Consider the following 18,731-nt stretch of genomic DNA (forward strand, 5'->3'; position numbering starts at 1 on the left):
ACGCAATCTAGGCTAATGAAGACGGACATACGTCATACAGTGTTCAATGATGGGAAATTTTGCCCGGACAGCGGCGCTACGGCCTACTCTGATATCAAATTCCAACTGCCAGTGCCAAGGGATCTTTTATGTGCACACCAATGTGTAGGGCCTAGTACTTACATGTAGGATCTTGGTTTTCCATCCATCCGAATGACAGACAGCTGTCCTTGTCAGGCCCTGTGCCCTGTAGGGCCCTGACAAATGGACAAATGGAAACCACCCCGGAAAATGCTTATGAACTTTCGGCTAAACACCGGGAGCGATCCCCCGACCTTGTAATTGATCTTGTAAAAATCACACAGGTTAAAGTTATTGAGACTTTTTAAAACCTTGCTGAAATTATTAGGCTACTCTTAATTAAAGACACACCATTTTGAAATTCAACGTCGCATATTAATTTTATGTATAATTGTTTCCCCTCTCACAGAAATATTGAATAGCCTTGTTTTTATGCAGAGTTAATGTCCCTGATACCAAAACCTAAAGGTTCCTATTTTTTTCAAAGTTGTTAGAATTATTTGGTTTAGTGTAGTATCAAAATTCAAAGATGCACATCATTTGGGTGTGTAGCTATTGCCTCGAGCAAATATGCCATTTTGAGATCCCAAAAGGGGTATGAAATGGCTTTCAAATGACAATGCAACATTTGGGAGGATTATTAAGTTTAATAACTTAGGATGTAGATAAGTGATTTGATAATTCATATATAACACCATACGTGTCAATTCTTTCTATTCCACACCGGTATTTGACAAGTTCCACTTGCCAAAACCATCTACTGTTGAAGACCCCTGCGTGCAAGGGATATTTAGATAAAATTTATGCATGCCATGTCTTAGTCCTGAAATGATGTAGTTTAGGTTGAGTGAAAGTCATTAAACCAGACCCGCCAAAATCATTTTTCGACCGAAAACAGGAAACTGAAATTTTTACCGTTTCTGGAATAGATGTTATCAGCAGGGGCTCCATTAGTTCCGTATGGGGATCAATCATTGGTATTCCAATAAATTTAAACTGCAAATCAGTTACAGACTTAGAAAAAGAGAAAATAACAATTGATAACCAGGAAATCAACTGGGACTCTCCTCAAGGGAAACAATTGGGCCCATTAATGATTTTCAGTGAAAATTTGCTATTTCACGCGAAGTATCAAAGATTAATGATGGATTAGCATTTCATGAAGAAAACATTGTGGCTCCGATTTCATTGATATTAGGGTCTATGATTAATTACGTATTGCATGAAAAACAACGCTTTCGGACACGGTTGGCGTATCGTTTATTGGTATATGGTTTTGTAGGATTATGTTATTTACGGATAAGAGAGGGTATGAAATTTCATAAAGAATTGGATGGTGACACACAAGCAGTGAATCAGAGTTTAGAATTAGTGGAAGTGGGCATTGAATATATTAATAAACTTAAAGAGCAAAATAAAACAATTCCAACTGTATTAGGAAGTGATGAAAGACCTGTATACAGCTATATCATATACGGTAATGACTATAATTCATGGAAAACTCCAGAAACTTTTCTCAAAATTCGAAGAGATGCCCTGTTAAAATTACAAAAAGAACTTATTCAAAAAAATGGAAAGGAAATTAAGGAAAACGGTTCTGGTAATCATTCTGTAGTATAGCTGACAATGATATTATTTGGCCATTTATACAATAAATAAAGACTGCATGACCCATTAGTCACAATTAATGGTCCTTTAGTCTTTGACAAAATCAAAACCAAAAAAATAAAATCCTGCTCCCAGCTATTATGTTTCACAAGGATTGTCTGATTATCAGAATATTTTGGGAGTTATTGAGTATAATATGAAGAATTAATAAGAGTGTAAGAGTGTGGTAATTGTATATATTATTTTGAAATGTTTGATATAAAGATATATTTTGTCGTTTTATATACCAGTGTCTAGTTTATATATTCCTGAAAAAAAAAATGTAATTGGCTATAGTTTACAATTGTTAAAAGAAATGTCCTATGGTTTCTGTGTCGTCTAACGTTTTTGCTGTAGATCATAAGGTCTGTCATTGAATAATGTGTCCACAGGATTGTTTGTGACAAGGAGTAGGCTTTCTGCCGAATCTCCAAAAACAGAAGACTTAATTCTATGCACAATTATTATTAGTTCCAAAATTAGAGATGAATTGGAATGTATTGTATGGCAGTGACGAAAACATTTAATATTATTGAAGTTTATGAGACGATAAGTCTACTGAATAGCTTAATTTTAATCGGATGACCGGAAAATGTTTTGTGGATAAAATGCTAACGAGAAACCAAATTTCTAATCTATCTGTCTAGTCTAACAGTGGAAGGGAGACAACTCGTTTGATGGCAATTGGAATCAGACTAGTAATCCACTTCCCCACTGGCTTAATGCTAAATCCATGCCATTCCTTTACCAGTAACATTGTTTTAAACATACCGATGATTTTGATTTGTATAACCACACAAAAGCCAACATGTCAGAATCATCTGATAAATATATTGAAGGGTGTTGACCGTGTCGATTAGGAATCTATAGTGAATAGTCTCTGATCAAGAGAGAATTGCTATAAATATAGTCCCGAGTTTATTGTAACCTGCAAACTTTATGCAATTTTTCACCCGAGGAGTTAATATATTAATAAACCTGTTTGGTACATACATTTTTTCACTTGAGAAGTTAATATATTAATAAACCTGTTTGGTACATACATTTTTAAACCTGACACTGGATAGGTGGTCTTGGTGCTACAGTAATCTAATAACCAATAGCATCCACAACATTACTGAAATCCAGGTCTAAACCATCGCTAAATTTAGGCCATAACAATGTTGGTTAACTTTTTTTCTTCTCATTTGATTTAGTACTATCTCAGTGAATCTGATAACACATTTTGAGGGAATGTTTTGATGAGTATCTTGTTTTTCTAGTAGAGAATGTAATTATTTTGATTATCTTCAACTGGGTTAAATTGATGGGTAACCATTGGAAATGCAGAAGTTACACAAACGAAAATTATTCAACATAATAATACTGATATTCTGGTAAAATTTGGAATAAAATCCGCGAATCTTCATTATGTAATTATATAACGCGTTGCGCTTTCCAAATTAAGACGGTCGTTTTTTTGTTTTTTTTATCTTGATGGGTAAAATATGTGATATTCTCAGCCCCCTATCGACAACTTATCAGTAGAGTCTATCGGTAATGATAAAGTATCCACAGCAGCAGAAACCTTTTACCTGACCCGTTATATATTGACCAAACTTGACCACGTGGGCTGGTATGATAAACTGCTGTAGAGACTGATAATTATTTTCTTTCGTGAAAACATCCTTTTATGGTATTTTGCAACCTGTTTCATGTCGGAAATTTCAATGTCTTCATTTAGCGGCCAAGCGAATATTTGCTGCTGATCAGTTTTGGGGAGTTTGGTCATGCAAAGTTTGAGCCCGTTCCATTTAATAGATTGAACCATTATGATGACCGTCTGCTCCAAGAGATCACGTGACATAACAGCGAATAACAGGTAAATCACTACAAATGTATACATTGTTTCGGAGTGGTTAATGTCCGCTATAAAATGTGGGTTTTTCCATAAATATATTATACTAAACTGTTAAACTGCTGTCAAATTTATCTTTACACAATCTTTGTATCCCCGTTCGAACGCTATAGCTCAAATGTTACGGGGGAAGTTCGCACGTGCATATTTTGTGTGTGACGGTTATTTTGAAAATAGGCCTCTTAGATTTTATTCCATACGGAGCAGTTGTAGCGATTTTAATATTGGTGGAAGCCATCGGGCGTTCGGGCGGGCGATCGCCCGAAAGGCCGGTCGGACAAAAAATGAAAAAAATAATTTTGTCCAATTCGTCGAATAAACATTTTTTCTTTTTCTGCTGAACATTATATGGGGGGGGGGGGTATTGGACCGGCCATGGAGCGATGATGATCATGTTGTATGTGGCCGCTGGCTTTAACGGGCCGCCACGACATCACTGGAGTCTAGAATGGGCTGGTATAATAGACTTCACGAATTTCACTTTCGTCTCCCTGTACCAATGTGTCTCGTGGCCTTCCATCAAAGGAGGAATCAACTACTGAACTAGCGCTCCCAGCAACAAAAATGGGACACATTTTTCAATGAAGATATTCCTACTTATTCAATATTCTTAACTGGTTAATCAAATGGTCAAAATTTTCTTAACTAGTCCCATTTTTTAACCAGTTAAATTCTCTTGACTCTTGACGATACAATGATAATACGTTAATTAATAATATGACGATATGATAATTTTACAGGTTGATGGTTGTAAGTCGGGGTTTTGGCCTAAATTAACCGATTTATGAGATATATTATTTGACAGAGATTATAATCAGATATGCCACCAAATGGCATATTTGGGGTTCATTTTTCAAAATTTTCCAGGCTCCAATCCGCCCCTGAACACATTGAACCCTTCTTTCGCTCGTTTACATTGGCCTGCAGAGAAGCGGGATGGGGCGGTGACCCCGGGCATTTCCGGTGTGTGTGGGGAGGGGGGCATCCAATCAAAGAGTGAAATTAAATTATGGGTGTTAACTTATGGGTGTTGTACAAGCTGTCCTACCTAGGCCTAATTTGAAAAAATAAAAATGTTTATTTCACCTATTGGTCTACCGGTATATAAAATGTAATCACATATCTACCTAGGCCTAATTTGAAAAAATAAAAATGTTTATTTCACCTATTGGTCAACCGGTATATAAAATGTAATCACATATCTAAGTAGCCTAATAGGTCACACCACTGCTTGTTTAACAGTTGAATCTCAGCGTATCCGAAATTTTGAAATAAAAAACCAATTTTGTCATTCTAATCGCAGAGAGCAAAACGATATTTTCTGACCCCCGGCCACCTTTGTAAAGTTAGATTACGTTAAACCCTAAAGGAATAAAGTGCTAATCGTTAAACCATGATTTGTTTTTCGATTGAATTGTTCTTTTATTTTCTTTTACCTTCTTCTTTTTGTAGATCTAAATAATTAAAGCCAAACGATATGTAATTTTGAGGACTGAATTTCTAGGTGTTAAAACGAAACGTGGATAAACCAATGACCCATAAAGATTGTTAGGCAACGTTGTGCACTCCTCCCTCCAACAACAAAAAGCCTCCACTGTCTTTCCTCCAGATATGAGCAAGAGAAAGAAACACAGACATTGCCACCGCAGGAAATATAACAAAATAAACACATTAGGACCGGACACACAGACTTGTGATTTAAAAACTAACATCACCAAACATAAGAAAGTTAAAAAGAAGAAAAAAAGGGATAAAAGCAAACACGACGGCTTTAAAGATTTTAATTTCGAACCATTTGGTTCGGATTGTGATGACAAGGAAAAACTTTCACTGTCCCTGATAAATCTAAGCGAAGAAACCAAAATTTCGACACATAAAATACGGATGCCTACGAAAAAGGGATATAACTCAACAATGTTACAGGCGCAGAGTCTGGAATCGGATAACGAAAATAATCCCAATTGTTTAAAAGAGAACAAAATGTGTAGGTCTACTGTGAAAAAGTTGATATTAACAAATAGTAGTGATGTTGTTAAATGTGACATAAATATAGGTATGGGCAGGAGAGAAAATATACCCACCGAGTACAAAACCAGCCCGTCTACACAGCCCAATCACACAAATATAATGGATAGATACAGTCGTAAGCAGAAAAAACGACATCAAAAAGGTAGAAAGACAGACAAATATGAAAACATGAGTGTACATAGTCACAAACTGTTTAGTAATGGAAATGACATTGAAGATGATGTTCAGCTATTGGCAAAAACAAAGAAAAAGAAGAAAAGATGTCAGTCACGTCAGTTTATATATGGCGATGAGCACCAGGTAATTGCGGAGCATCAGGACAACACGGAACAGCAGGACACAACTGAGCAACTGGATAACATGGAACACCGAGACAGTATGGAGCACCGGGAAAACACGGATCACAAGAACAACACGGAACAGCGAACAAAGATGGAGCACCAGGACAACACGGAACACCTGGAAAACGCGGAACACGGGGACAACGCGGAGCACGACAAGGACAACACGGAGCACCTGAATAACCAGACCAACGACCATAACCAGGACAAGACACATCATGTGGAATCAAAAAATGTAAGATATAAATTTTTTATTCAGACGAATTTTGCAGGATTGTGATTCATGGTGTTTCAAACAAGTTTAATTGTCAGTTTGTGTGTGTTGCAGTCCCCCCGCACTTACTATTAAGATCTATAACTCACATTTTCCAGAACACTAGAGCCATTTCTTTTATCTGTGATAAGAATTTTGTCCTATGGACAGATCACGTAGCTAACGGTTTACATTGAAGTTTTTGGCACTTGTTACATTGGTGACTTTTATGTCGTCTGTTGTACGACACTTTCTGTCACATAATCTCGTATTGTTAAAACGATTCCTTATTAAAGCTTTTTAAAACAAAAAATTCAGCTGAAATGACCCGGTTTATTAATCTCATGTACAATTTCATTTTGAATTTTAGTATAAGTACATGGTGACTTTATATAATTTATGGAGAGATGTAATACAACAGGATATTCAAATACACAATCAAAGATTACAGCTAGAGAAAACGGTAAATAATTATAATACACCTGATTGGTTGATTTATAATATACAACAAGTGTCCAGGTTAGGCCACCCCCTCCCACCTTATGAATGGGGTTCTTTTAGTAGAAATAGTTTTTGACGGAGTTGCTCCAGGAAATGACATAGTTCTTGATGGAGTTTCTTCAGGAGTAAGATCTGTACCATGCCCCCATAACTAGATGACGTACATCCAGGGATAGACAAAACATATGATGGGGTGCCTTTAGGAGAATATACCCCGTCTTCATTAGTCCAGTCTGTGCAGAAAAGTAGGACGTTAAACCCATTTCATTCAGAAGTTATGGCATTTGACGTCACACATCCAAGAGTGGAAAAAACCCATACTGGAGTACCGCCAGGCATAGGCACAATTCTTGATGGGGTTCACCCAGAATCAGACATACCCGCCGGCGGAGTACCTCCGGATATAGTCATAACATTTCATGGAGGGCCTCCAGAACTACACACAATGAAGTACCTTCGGGTGAAGATACACTGTTTGCCTTCAGGAGTGGACACAACTCTTGATTCTTCAGGAAAGACCCTTTCCAAGTGTAGCCTTGATTTATCTTCTGTGTATACCTAATACTTGATAGGTATCTCTCGGGTAAATGTACAGTTTTATTAATACTTCTTTTCTCTTTCAGAAATTAGAAACTAAACAACTTTTTCGGGAGAAATTGAACCAGGAAGAACAACTTGCTGAGCTTCATCTATTAGTGGGATCCTTGAATAAAATAATAGAAGAGAAAGATGAAGATATATCTTCTCTGAAACAAGATTTCCAATATATCCAGGGTTTAATAGAAGATAATCATGGACTAGTCATCAATCATGAATCATTAACAGAAATTCAACAGAGAATCTCTGATGGTGTAACAATGATTAACTCGTTAGCTAATATGCTACAAAGTGGAATGTTTGATTCGAAATAGCCGACCGGACAAATAACTAATTACTCTCATTAAAGATACATTATGTAGGATTTAGATAAAGAGCTAGCCATTCTTGCTCTAATAGTTCGAAAATAGATAATGTAAAATGAATAATTTGAAAATTTCATTCAAATTACTCTATTGGGAGCGAAGATATTAGTCTTTTAAGATTTGACAAGACGTGTGCAATAATTTCAACCACCGTACTGGTTGCTCGAAGCTAAGTCTCGCTCCTCCATTTTTAGCTTAAATCAAAATATGGCTGAACTGTTCTAATCTATTTAATATCGGAGAAATCCTATGCCATCGAGAGTTGATTATGGCCTGGATAAGTTAATTAATGTCTAATTAATAATTTAGAAAACATTTCAGGCCTAAAGAAAGACCTGTAATAGGCAAATTTAGCTCTTGCATAATTTATGTTAAACTTTAGATACACCATGTAAACTATTATCAACAGAAAGTAAGAATATTGAGAAATAACCACCGATATTGTTTAGCATATTATAACCCCGCGTGCGTCATCAGATATAATCATGATATATCTTTTCTTGGAATAAGATGGAACATTATCTTTAACAAGGTCACGGACCCACAAGCAATGGACGTTAAATTTTATTGAGGAAATTATGTGTTTTATCTATATATTATAAGGTAGTTTTGTTCTATTCTATTATATTATTATCTAAAATTTACTGTTTGTTTGTACTAGTAAAATACACCGATTTTACCCCTATTGGATTTGAATTACTAAATATGTGTGCATTTGAAATCAGCATTGGGCCCGGGCACTGGTTATAAATCTTCAATGGAATGCTCCCCCAGGGTCTAGCAAGGGGAAACATATAATTCGGATGGGGTGAAAACCGAGGTCCTGTGTATACATTGACGTGCAAGTAATAGAACCCTTGACAGCTGGAATTCGAAATAAGAGAAGGCCGTAGGACCGCTGTCATAACATACCGTGTGTTGTATGTCCGTCTTCATTAGCCCAGTTGGAGCAGAACAGTAGGACGTTAATCCCAGTTTCATTTCTTACCAGTCCTCAATGACAAAATTACTGTATTGAAGGGATTTAAAATGGGGGTAAGAAAACCAACTGTGTTGAACTTCTCCAGTATGTCAAAATTATTTTGTCTATTTTATGATGGTTTTATTTTCCTGAAATATTTATTCTATATTTATATAGTTTTGTTCATATCATGTTCCCACTCCTGTTAAAATAAACATAAACATGCCATCCATAAGTAAACCGATAGACTCGTTCACTATTTCATATAGGCATGAGATAGAATCGTTATGTTAGACATGGATTCCAAAATGTTGTTTTCAAATTGATACTATCACCATTAACACGTATTAAATGTCTGGGATATTTCTTTAAACATTTTAAAATGGCGTGCTGGAATCGTAATAACCTTCTGCTGTTAACGGTTTTGTTTTTCCGTTTGGCCATTTTATCGTCAACTAGGCTGGAACGAGGTAAGTTTATCATTCTTGCAGATGGACAAGTGTAGAAGAATAACCAGATTTCAGTGTATGCTTAGGTAGGGCATCCAAATGATTGCTTGGTATATGCATTCGAAACGTTCATTGGTGGCAACATTGCAAGAACGTAACCGTAGAAAATTCCTATAACAATATCTCCTCGAGGAGTAGCCCCGTGAGTAAGGCACAGGCCCACTAACCAGGTCCCTGGTTCGAACCCATTGTTGGCTGTGGTTTCCCCTTGTCAGTGGTGCGGATAACTTGATACGGGACATCGTCTAGTCGTTAGGATGGGACGAAAACTCATGTGCACGTTGAAAAACCCTTGGTAGTTGAACTTCGACAAAGAGTAGGCGGAAACACTACTGTCTGGTCAAAACTTTACTTTGTAGCACACTACATGGTGTATGCCCGTTTTCATTACCCCTGTTGGTGCAGAAAAGTAGGACGTTAAACCCAATTTCATTTCATTTTGTTCCTCAGGGTAAATTAGAACATCTATTCCTACCTTATAGAGGTTTCATAGAGATGGCTGAAGTAGCAGTCAATGAAATGTGTTGAAACAAACCTTCAAAAGTAATAACTTAATAATAAAATAGTTTCAGTATCTGATAGCTTTTTCTTCAATGACGCATGATACCTTACGGGTCTTAGACCAGCGGAAATTTAAGCTTTCAAATTGGCCAAAGTGTCGATTTCACAGAATTATGTTATGTATTGTCTAGTGGGATGACAATCTGCCTTTGTTGGTAATTTTACGCCTATATATATAAAACCTAATATATATAATACATCAGATTGACCTAATTCAAACAGATTTAACTCCTTTTAGCTTGGTATCGCAGGTTCAGAATTTGGTGCTAACCCTTTAGTTAAATAGTATTATATATGTTTCAGAATGTTTGGGAACAACTAATGGCTTCACAATTTCTGGTAATTTTAGCACTCATTACAAGAATCTGAGAAGTCGGTATGAGAACTGTAATATTGTTCTCGGAAACCTCGAGATCACGAATCTCATGGACAGATCGATCAGCTACGACCTTTCATTTCTACAAGATATTCGATTGGTGACGGGGTATGTTCTGATTGGTCTTTTATCTGATGTTCGAATCCTCCATCTACCCAATCTAGAAATAATTCGTGTTGATTTACCGTTTAAGCTGTTCGATCAGGAATATGGCCTGGTGGTGGCACTGACGTCACGAAATTTTGTGCGAGGTCTAAAAGAACTTCATCTTCCAGCTTTAAAAGGTATGTTCATGTACCTTGTTTTAAAACATAACACTATTAGTTTTTGTATTATGCGTCGAGTTCAGTTCCAATTACAGCTGCTATGCAGCTGGAATTCTGCTTGATTTGATTTAGGACGTTGATGATAAACCCTATTTCGATAGAAAAAAACTATGAATTGGATTACTGATTAATTCTAATCCAATTAACATTATTTTTTTTGTATTTCTGCATCTTGAAGTTGAACTACATGTATTTAACTGTTATATTTTAGAAATATCTCGAGGAAAAGCGTTGTTTGTGGAAAATCCTCTGTTGTGTTATGTTAATACAATACCATGGAATGACATCACGTTCGGCCAACAGACGTCAGTAGACATATTGAAACATGGCGTCGCTCCTCAAGATCATTGTGAGTAATTCAAGATGGCTGATGCATGATAATATATTGATGAAATGAAATGAAATGGGATTTAAGGTCCTGGGCTAATGAAGACGGGCATACGCCATACAGTGTGCTATGAGGGAAATTTTGCCCGGCCTACTCTTATATCGAATAGATACAGGATAACCCATATTATGGGAAAAGGGCTAGAGTTTACGGTAGCTTTATTGGACAGATGAAATTGCTACATAGATTATTGTATGTTTATTTCAGGTAGCAATTGTTCTATGTTATGTGAAAGAGATGGACGGGGTGTCAGAAGATGCTGGGGACCGGAAGTAGATCAGTGCCACACAGGTCAGGATTTAAAATAATTATTCCCATTCTTTTCAGAATTCCCTAATACAGATCTCTATTTCGTATCGTTTTTCATACTTTCGATGGCCTACACTACATGAAGATCTGACCGGTTGTAGTGGAAGGTCGCGTCAGAAGTCATACGAGCGGCTTTTGAGCCTATGACGCCAGACATAGATTAACCAATCAGCGTTGTTGTTTCTAGTGGGCTACCCACAGTTCCGTACGCATCACACCAAACACTCGCCGTAACATACCGTTTCATTGGCTAATTCCCCACATTATCCAAAACGTGGGTTATATAACAACTCTTCCAGATCCAATTACAGTAAAGACAAGTAAAACGAAATTTTGAACTATAAAAAACGAAACGAAATAGGATCTGTGTTTAAATCAGATTGAGAATTCCCATAGATGTCTGACAATTTGTCTCTGGGCGTTAGCATCCCGGGTGACTAACTACCACCCCATAACGCGCCAGAATAATAGAGGTCACCATTTTTTTGATGTACAAATGACTTACAACTACTTCTAATGTATGGTCTTATCTTGGTTTTCCTCTCGATCACCTACAGTTAACGGACCTTGATAATTGTCATGATGCAACTATCACATTACTATATGACTGGGACGATAACATGCCATGTAGTTATTTCGATAACATCCCCCGTAGTTATTTCGTTCCGAAATGAATGAATACGATAATAAAAGCCCGATTATTACGCGAAATTAGAAGGGGGGGGGGGTCAAGATTTGATGGAAACAAAATCAACCCATTGCCTATTTGCTGCATGTATCCATTGTAAGGTTATATGTCTTTGAAGAAGCACTGCCTCTTCTAAAAAGAAAATAAATATCATAAAGTTTGAATAATATTATATTAACGCTAGATCCTCTTAATTAGCGAAGGCTCGAACTGGCCTATTAAGAGAAATTGAACGTTACAACATGTGTCGGCGATATCATGGGATTCCTGATTTAACTGTGTAGTTAAATCCAAAATTATATTTTCTTAACAGGCGAAATCATTAATGCCACTTTAAGGCAATACTATATGCTGACCTTAATCTCACGTTGCGTTCCCCACTCTACTCTCTCTCACTTTCCTTTACCCACCCCACTTCCTTCTAGCTTTGCCCACCATATTCCCACCTTGCTTTCCCCACTCTACCCCCCACCGTGCTTTGCCCACCCCACTCCCACCTTGCTTTGCCCATTTTACTCCCACCTTGCTTTATGTTAACAGGTATTTTGTTTCGGTGTCAAGAAGAGTGTTTAACGTGGTGTTTTAACCCACGAGCTTTTGGGTGTTGCCATCTACAATGTGCTGTTGGTTGCTATGGACCTTCCGATTCGGAATGTTTGGTAAGGAGTTTGGTTGGTTTTAAAAAACCGAATCCTGGTCCCATTATTTACCTCCAAATATTATTCAGATGATGAAGAATGTGGAATACGATTTAGAATTTTAACAGAAAAAAAACTTTAGCAGAAGCCACACTTCAAACGAATCCAAATTCAGATTGCCTCATCACCACAATAAAACAAACTCTTGATCTGACCGTGAAGGTTTGCTCTACTATACCGGACTGATTTTTCTATCCCAGTTACTAGACAAAATGGAGTTATTGGTATCACAAAAAAGAAATCAATCTGGCCTATTAAACTCTCAAAACTAAACGACGCATATAGTTGATTATAATACAACTCGAAATTTGAACACCGGCCAAAAATGTTTCGAATTGTTGACCAGTTGGTTTCAGCGATGAAGGTCCGTAGCCCTACCAGGATATACTTTCATATTCCATATTGCTTACAACGAATTTAGTTCATTATATCACTCTTCTATTGCAGACATGTAAATACTTCCGGTATGGCGGTCGATGTGTGCCAAAATGCCCGGAAGGATATTATGACATCGGACAGGAATGCATAATCAAGGAGAAGATTTTGGCGACCAATTAACATGAAAACCATTTTCATTTACTTATAGTCATTGTTGGGGTTTTCTTTCTGAGATTTCACTTAAATCCTTAGAATATAGTCAATTGAACACCTGGAAAAAGTCAACTTTGACCTTTTTCTGAATTAAAATTTAAATGGCTTAGGTCCATGTATTTGCATCTTAACTTTGCATAATATATTTGATGGGGTTGTTTTTTAAAAAAAAACCTTTTGAACGTTTAGCTCACTCATTTATGTTTGAAGCTTAGACAAGAATTTATGATGACAATAAAGCAATTTTGGCACTCAATTAATTTTTGATGTTTTGTCCGTGTATTGTCAGTTAGTACAGTTAGAACTGCAAGATTCGGGTTAAACATTCAATGAAGAAGTGTGGACAGGGCCCACAAGGCAGGAAAAACAAGTCCAGTGGAGAGGCCCCAGGACAATGAAAGGATCCCAAAGGCAAGAAAAGGGCCGGGTTAGTTCTATGGGGATTTGTTGATGTTTGGTGCACTTACTTACTATCTGTCCGGTTTAGTAAGTCATTGACTCCTTAACCTGGATGTCCCGTGTTCGATCCCGTTGTTAGCCGAAAAAGATCATGGGTATTTTGCCCGGACAGCGGCGCTACTGCCTACTCTTGTATCGAATTTCAACTGCCAAGTGATCTTTTCGTCCTATCCGAACAACTGCTATACAACATCGCATTAATAGAAATTCAAATATTTAGATGCAGTCTATGATACTAACGACTTCGCGATAGGTACATTTAAGTTACATAACGGAAGGATCAGAAGGATGCTGTCACAATTCTTGTTCTGTTGGTTGTACAGGAACTACACAATCTGATAGACAGGTAAGGTCGTATATTGTATTTATACAGTTTTAAACCGGGTCCTTCATTTGGCCAGAGGAATGCCAACAACTCATTTTGTATTAATCATGACCCTGGGCCATTCCAAATACGTGTACTAAGCCGAAATATACTCAACTTAAGACAATGTGACGATATTCATGTTTACATTCAGTCCCAGAACGTGTTATTATATGTTTTTATTATATATTTGTGACCACGTCTCCGACTTTACCTGAGCAATAAGGCTCCTTCCCCAACACAGAATTGAACCCAGGAAATGTTCTCAAAAATTCAACCTGACATCTGAGATGGTAATGTGTTCTCCATGATTGTCATGTAATGCACCCCATTCACACTACGACGTCAGCAGCATGCCACGACTCACGACAGCTCAGAGGAACCAGGCGTTTGGAGGACTCGACGCTGGCCACACTACCCAAGCTGTTGCCAATCACTTCCAGTTCAATGTTTGGACCATATACAGGCTTCAGCAACGCTTTCGGTCCACCAACACCACGGATGATCGCCTCCCGAGCTGGTATATCAAGGGTTGCCACAAGGCGAAAAGACCGCCATGTACGACAGCACGTCAGACAGTGGGAACACACGGAAGACCCACCAGTACCGATACACTGCGCCGACGTCTCACGTCAGACAGAACATCAGACAGAACACCCATTGCCGTAGAACTTACCGTGGACCGATCCTCACCCCTCGCCATCGACGTGAATGTCTACAGTTTGCCCAACAACACCAAAACTGGCGACACAGGCAATGGAGAACTGAGAGTCGGTATTGCGTAGCAACTGTAGGTAGCAGGACCAGAATATGGCGTCGACGTGACCCGAGTTATTCTGACCAATGTGTCATGGAACGAGACTCATGGGGAGGTCCAAACATAATGGTTTGGGGTGGAATCGGTCTGAACCAGAGAGTGGGTCTTGTGGTATTTCAAAATCTTGGTCCAGGGAGAGTAGGCGGCATCAGAGCAGTGCGCTACATCGATAAAGCTCTCAGACCCAACGTCATACCACATTTCGCAGGTCATCGAAACAACGTTACTCGGGATTTTCTACAGCAGAACGGTGTAAACGTTATGCACTGGCCAGCCCTTAGTCCGGACTTAAACCCGATTGAACATCTTTGAGATGTAATTCAGAGGAGACTTAATAACGTCGTACCGAGACCAAACATAGCCGATGGATTGCGCCAGACTTTTCTGAGAGTGTGGTTCCAGGTACCAATGGCGTTCATCAATCGTCTGGTACACTCCATGTACAGACGCTGTACATTGACACTCGCGGTGGACACACCAGATACTGATGTATAGACTGTGTACAGACTCTAAAACTTCTCGTAATGTCTTGGAATTGTAATGAATTAATCACTAATGTGTCAACATACTGTTCACAAAAAATTGCTTTGATCCATTTATTAAGTCGTTTTCTAGAATGATTTGATTAAAGTGTCTCTCTGATTTTGAAATCGTACTGACGGGTTTTTTTGCTGTTTAGTATATATTTTTTAAAGTGTAACGATAACTATGTTTCAGGTATGTCGTGATTTTTAAGATGGGCGATCAGTGTTTTAGCTACTCACAATTAAACAGGAGTTGGCCGTAAATAGTCTTCTCCTATAGAAATTCATCCCCAAGTGGGACATAAAGTAATTTGTTACCTCTTGTAAAATGTTACATTCTGTCAATATACAGTTTGAAATAAGGAAACAGGAACCATTTTGCTTGCCTTTAGTTTGATAGATTCTTCTTTCCACGTAAGCATTTTTATTGGGTGTAATTGGTCAAGGACTGGGGGTTGGATGACCGAATGGTTAGCATGTGCGCGCTGTGTCAGAACGTCTGTCATTGAGTCAACAGGGGTGGTTTCGATTCCCCGGACGTTAAAACCCATTTCATTTATCTCTTTCTCTGAGGGGGGTTGGATGGCTGAATAGTAGCACGTGCGGGCTGTATCATAAGGCCTGTCATTGAGTCAACTGGCGTGGTTTCGAATCCCCGGTTGTACGTGACAAGGAATATGGTCGCCTGACCAACCTTGTGGCTTTTCTCCAGGTCCTCCAACTGCGAAAAACCCCGACGTGTAAGCGAATTGTTGAAATAAAATTGAACCATGTGTTAGTACCGAAATGACCTAGTTTGTGTCGAGTGGACGTTAAACCCCATATTCCCTTCTCTGGTCAAGAACTTGAAAAGTACCAGGATAGTTTTATCATCAGTTAAATAAAATGAACAGCTGTTTATAAAGTAAAATGTATTGTGTAACAAGATACTGAGAATGATAAATAAAACAAGTTTTGTTTATGTAACTATTGCTTTATTAAAACATTTTATATGCATATAAATAAAATGAAATGAAATGGAGTTTAACGTCCTACTGTTCTGTACCGACAATTATAATTAGTCACACTAACAACCCTGCGTTGATGGGGATCGTCATGTTTCTAATATTCCGGAGTTGCGGTTCGACAAATGAATGAGACTCGAGTGAAACCCCCTCAATTACTGATTGTTCCAGTTTTCATATTTCATAACATTCGAGAGTTGATTGACCATGTTACTTCCATTGTCTTTGTGAAACACTCTGCCAGAAAGGTTTTCAACAACTCGAATGTTTCTTATTCTTTATTTGGTGTTGTATTTCTTTTTTATTTAGATCTACTGGCAGAGGTTTGATGTTGTCCAGGCCCGACTCTCTCTGCACGCCACTCTGTATTGAGTAACTTGATCTATATTATCTATGTGTACCATTTTACTTGAAAGAATACCAAGCACGTCAGCTGCAAGAGGGCTATATGGTGCCAAACATAATATGATGATTGTAGACATAATAAACATAAGGTACCAACTCGAATCACGACATCGACACCGAAAAACACAAGAAACACTGTCAACATTATCCGTACATTTCATGATATATGGCCGTTAACTACTCACAGTGGCGGCCGTAATCATGATTATGACAATTTTTGTCCACGTCTGCCACACTGAATTGTTAAAAATCTCATAAAAAAAATTGACATGTATTTGAAATGTTAATAAATTCAAAATTTATGCCCCCCCCCACCAAACAGCTTGCTAAGAATAACACATCCATATTTTCCAAGAGATCTAGAGAGAAGGGATCATCCCCCTCATTGCCCAAATTTTCACATGGAATCTCCATAACCCAATACTTCAGACCAAATTTGAAAGAAATCTATTAAAAACTGCAGTCACTATAACTTTCACAAGGTTTTCGATAAAGGGGGGGGGGGGCACCAAAGATCTATTTGTTAAGGCCAACTGAATTTTCGTCAAGGTCGCTGAGATATAAATAAGGTTAGGGCACGTGGTTGTTGGCGAGATTGTAGGTTAGGGTTATGGTAAGCGTTAGGGCTAGGTTCAGGGTTAGGGTTGAGATTAGCACCAGCCCTGCTTACATCTCATGACCTTTGAACAAACTTGAAGTTGGCCTTATGAAATAGATCTAACCAGTTATTGGGTACTTAAGGTGTCTGTAGTTCTGAAAATGTCAGTACAGAGAAATAATTTAAGTGTGGGCGTATTATGTCGTCCATCCGTCCGTCAACAATTGGCCCGTTGACGCGATAGAGGCTATAGTTTTAAAAAAATAACCCTTTATTTTTCAATTTGGCATGAAGCATTGGAGGTTCAAACGAGGACGAACCCTATCGATTTTCAGGGCTCTACGACCTTTCGTTCGTGAGTTATCTCCCCTTTGACCAATCAGGTGTGAACCATTCGGGTCATGGAAGCTCGAACCCTATCGATAGTGCAGAGTTTCACACTCTGTTCTGTCCTCAGACTCTGTTCTGTCCTCCACTCTCCCACTCTGTTTTGTCCTCCACTCTGTCACTCTGTTATGTCCTCCACTCCGTCACTATGTTTTGTCCTCCACTCCGTCACTCTGTTTTGTCCTCCACTCTCCTCTCCCACTCTGTTTTGTCCTCCACTGTCCTCTTCCATCTGCTCTGACCTCCACTCTCCTCTCCCACCCTGTTTTGTCCTCCACTATAACACCTGCTCTGACCTCCACAGTCCTCTCTCAATCTGTTCTGTCCTCCACTCTCCCACTCTGTTTTGTCCTCCACTCTCCTCTTCCATCTGCTCTGACCTCTACTCTCCTCTCCCACCCTATTTTGTCCTCCACTCTCCCACCTGCTCTGACCTCCACAGTCCTCTCGCAATCTGTTCTGTCCTCCACTCTCCTCTCCCACTCTGTTTTGTCCTCCACTCTCCTCTTCCATCTGCTCTGGCCTCCACTCTCCTCTCCCACCCTGTTTTGTCCTCCACTCTCCCATCTGCTCTGACCCCCACTCTCCTCTCCCAATCTGTTCTGTCCTCCACTCTCCCACTCTGTTTTGTCTTCCACTCTCCCCTTTGTTCTGACCCCCACTCTCCTCTCCCACTCTGCCTCCCCACTCCACTCTTTTCTTAAAACCTTGTTAACGCAATAGAGGCTTTCATTTTAGATTCGAAAACAAACCAACTTGTTTGAAATCAACGTTTTATCCTACTTATTTGATTTGTTAATTTCCGAAACAAATTATACCTGATTACTATTAGTTCAGTGAACTGCATTCATTTCGTTTTGGGTGGCAACAATGAAAGTGCGCAACTTTGGGGGTTAAATAATTGGTATATAGGTCACTAATTACAGGAAATAAAGGCGAGTTTTTATGACGTAATTTAGATAGTGGTAAATGTTAATACGATCATGTTCTTAAAACAATGACGAGAACCATACGACATCCTTTCTCATATCAAACTTATTACTCTATTTACCTCTACCAGCCGAATGCCAATAGCAC

General features: G+C 38.5%; 1 protein-coding gene across 1 annotated transcript; it reads left to right on the forward strand.

Annotated features, from left to right (window-relative positions):
* The first annotated feature begins 8,922 nt into the window (after positions 1-8,922).
* On the forward strand, positions 8,923-13,352 carry LOC126832311 (receptor tyrosine-protein kinase erbB-3). Its single transcript, XM_050563059.2, has 6 exons — positions 8,923-9,120; positions 10,024-10,380; positions 10,634-10,771; positions 11,018-11,101; positions 12,348-12,466; positions 12,953-13,352. Exons 1-6 carry the CDS (start codon positions 9,033-9,035, stop codon positions 13,061-13,063), a joined length of 897 nt encoding a protein of 298 aa, XP_050419016.1. The 5' UTR covers positions 8,923-9,032; the 3' UTR covers positions 13,064-13,352.
* Positions 13,353-18,731: the final 5,379 nt, after the last annotated feature.

The sequence above is a fragment of the Patella vulgata genome, chromosome 9 (assembly GCF_932274485.2).
Source record: "Patella vulgata chromosome 9, xgPatVulg1.2, whole genome shotgun sequence".
NCBI lineage: Eukaryota > Metazoa > Mollusca > Gastropoda > Patellidae > Patella > Patella vulgata.

What these genes read in the sequence shown, in the direction of transcription:
- LOC126832311 (XM_050563059.2), top strand. Translation starts at nt 9,033, where the DNA reads ATGGCGTGCTGGAATCGTAATAACCTTCTGCTGTTAACGGTTTTGTTT. An exon ending in GTCAACTAGGCTGGAACGAG is followed by an intron (nt 9,121 to 10,023) that starts GTAAGTTTATCA and finishes TATATGTTTCAG; the next exon opens with AATGTTTGGGAACAACTAAT. An exon ending in TCATCTTCCAGCTTTAAAAG is followed by an intron (nt 10,381 to 10,633) that starts GTATGTTCATGT and finishes GTTATATTTTAG; the next exon opens with AAATATCTCGAGGAAAAGCG.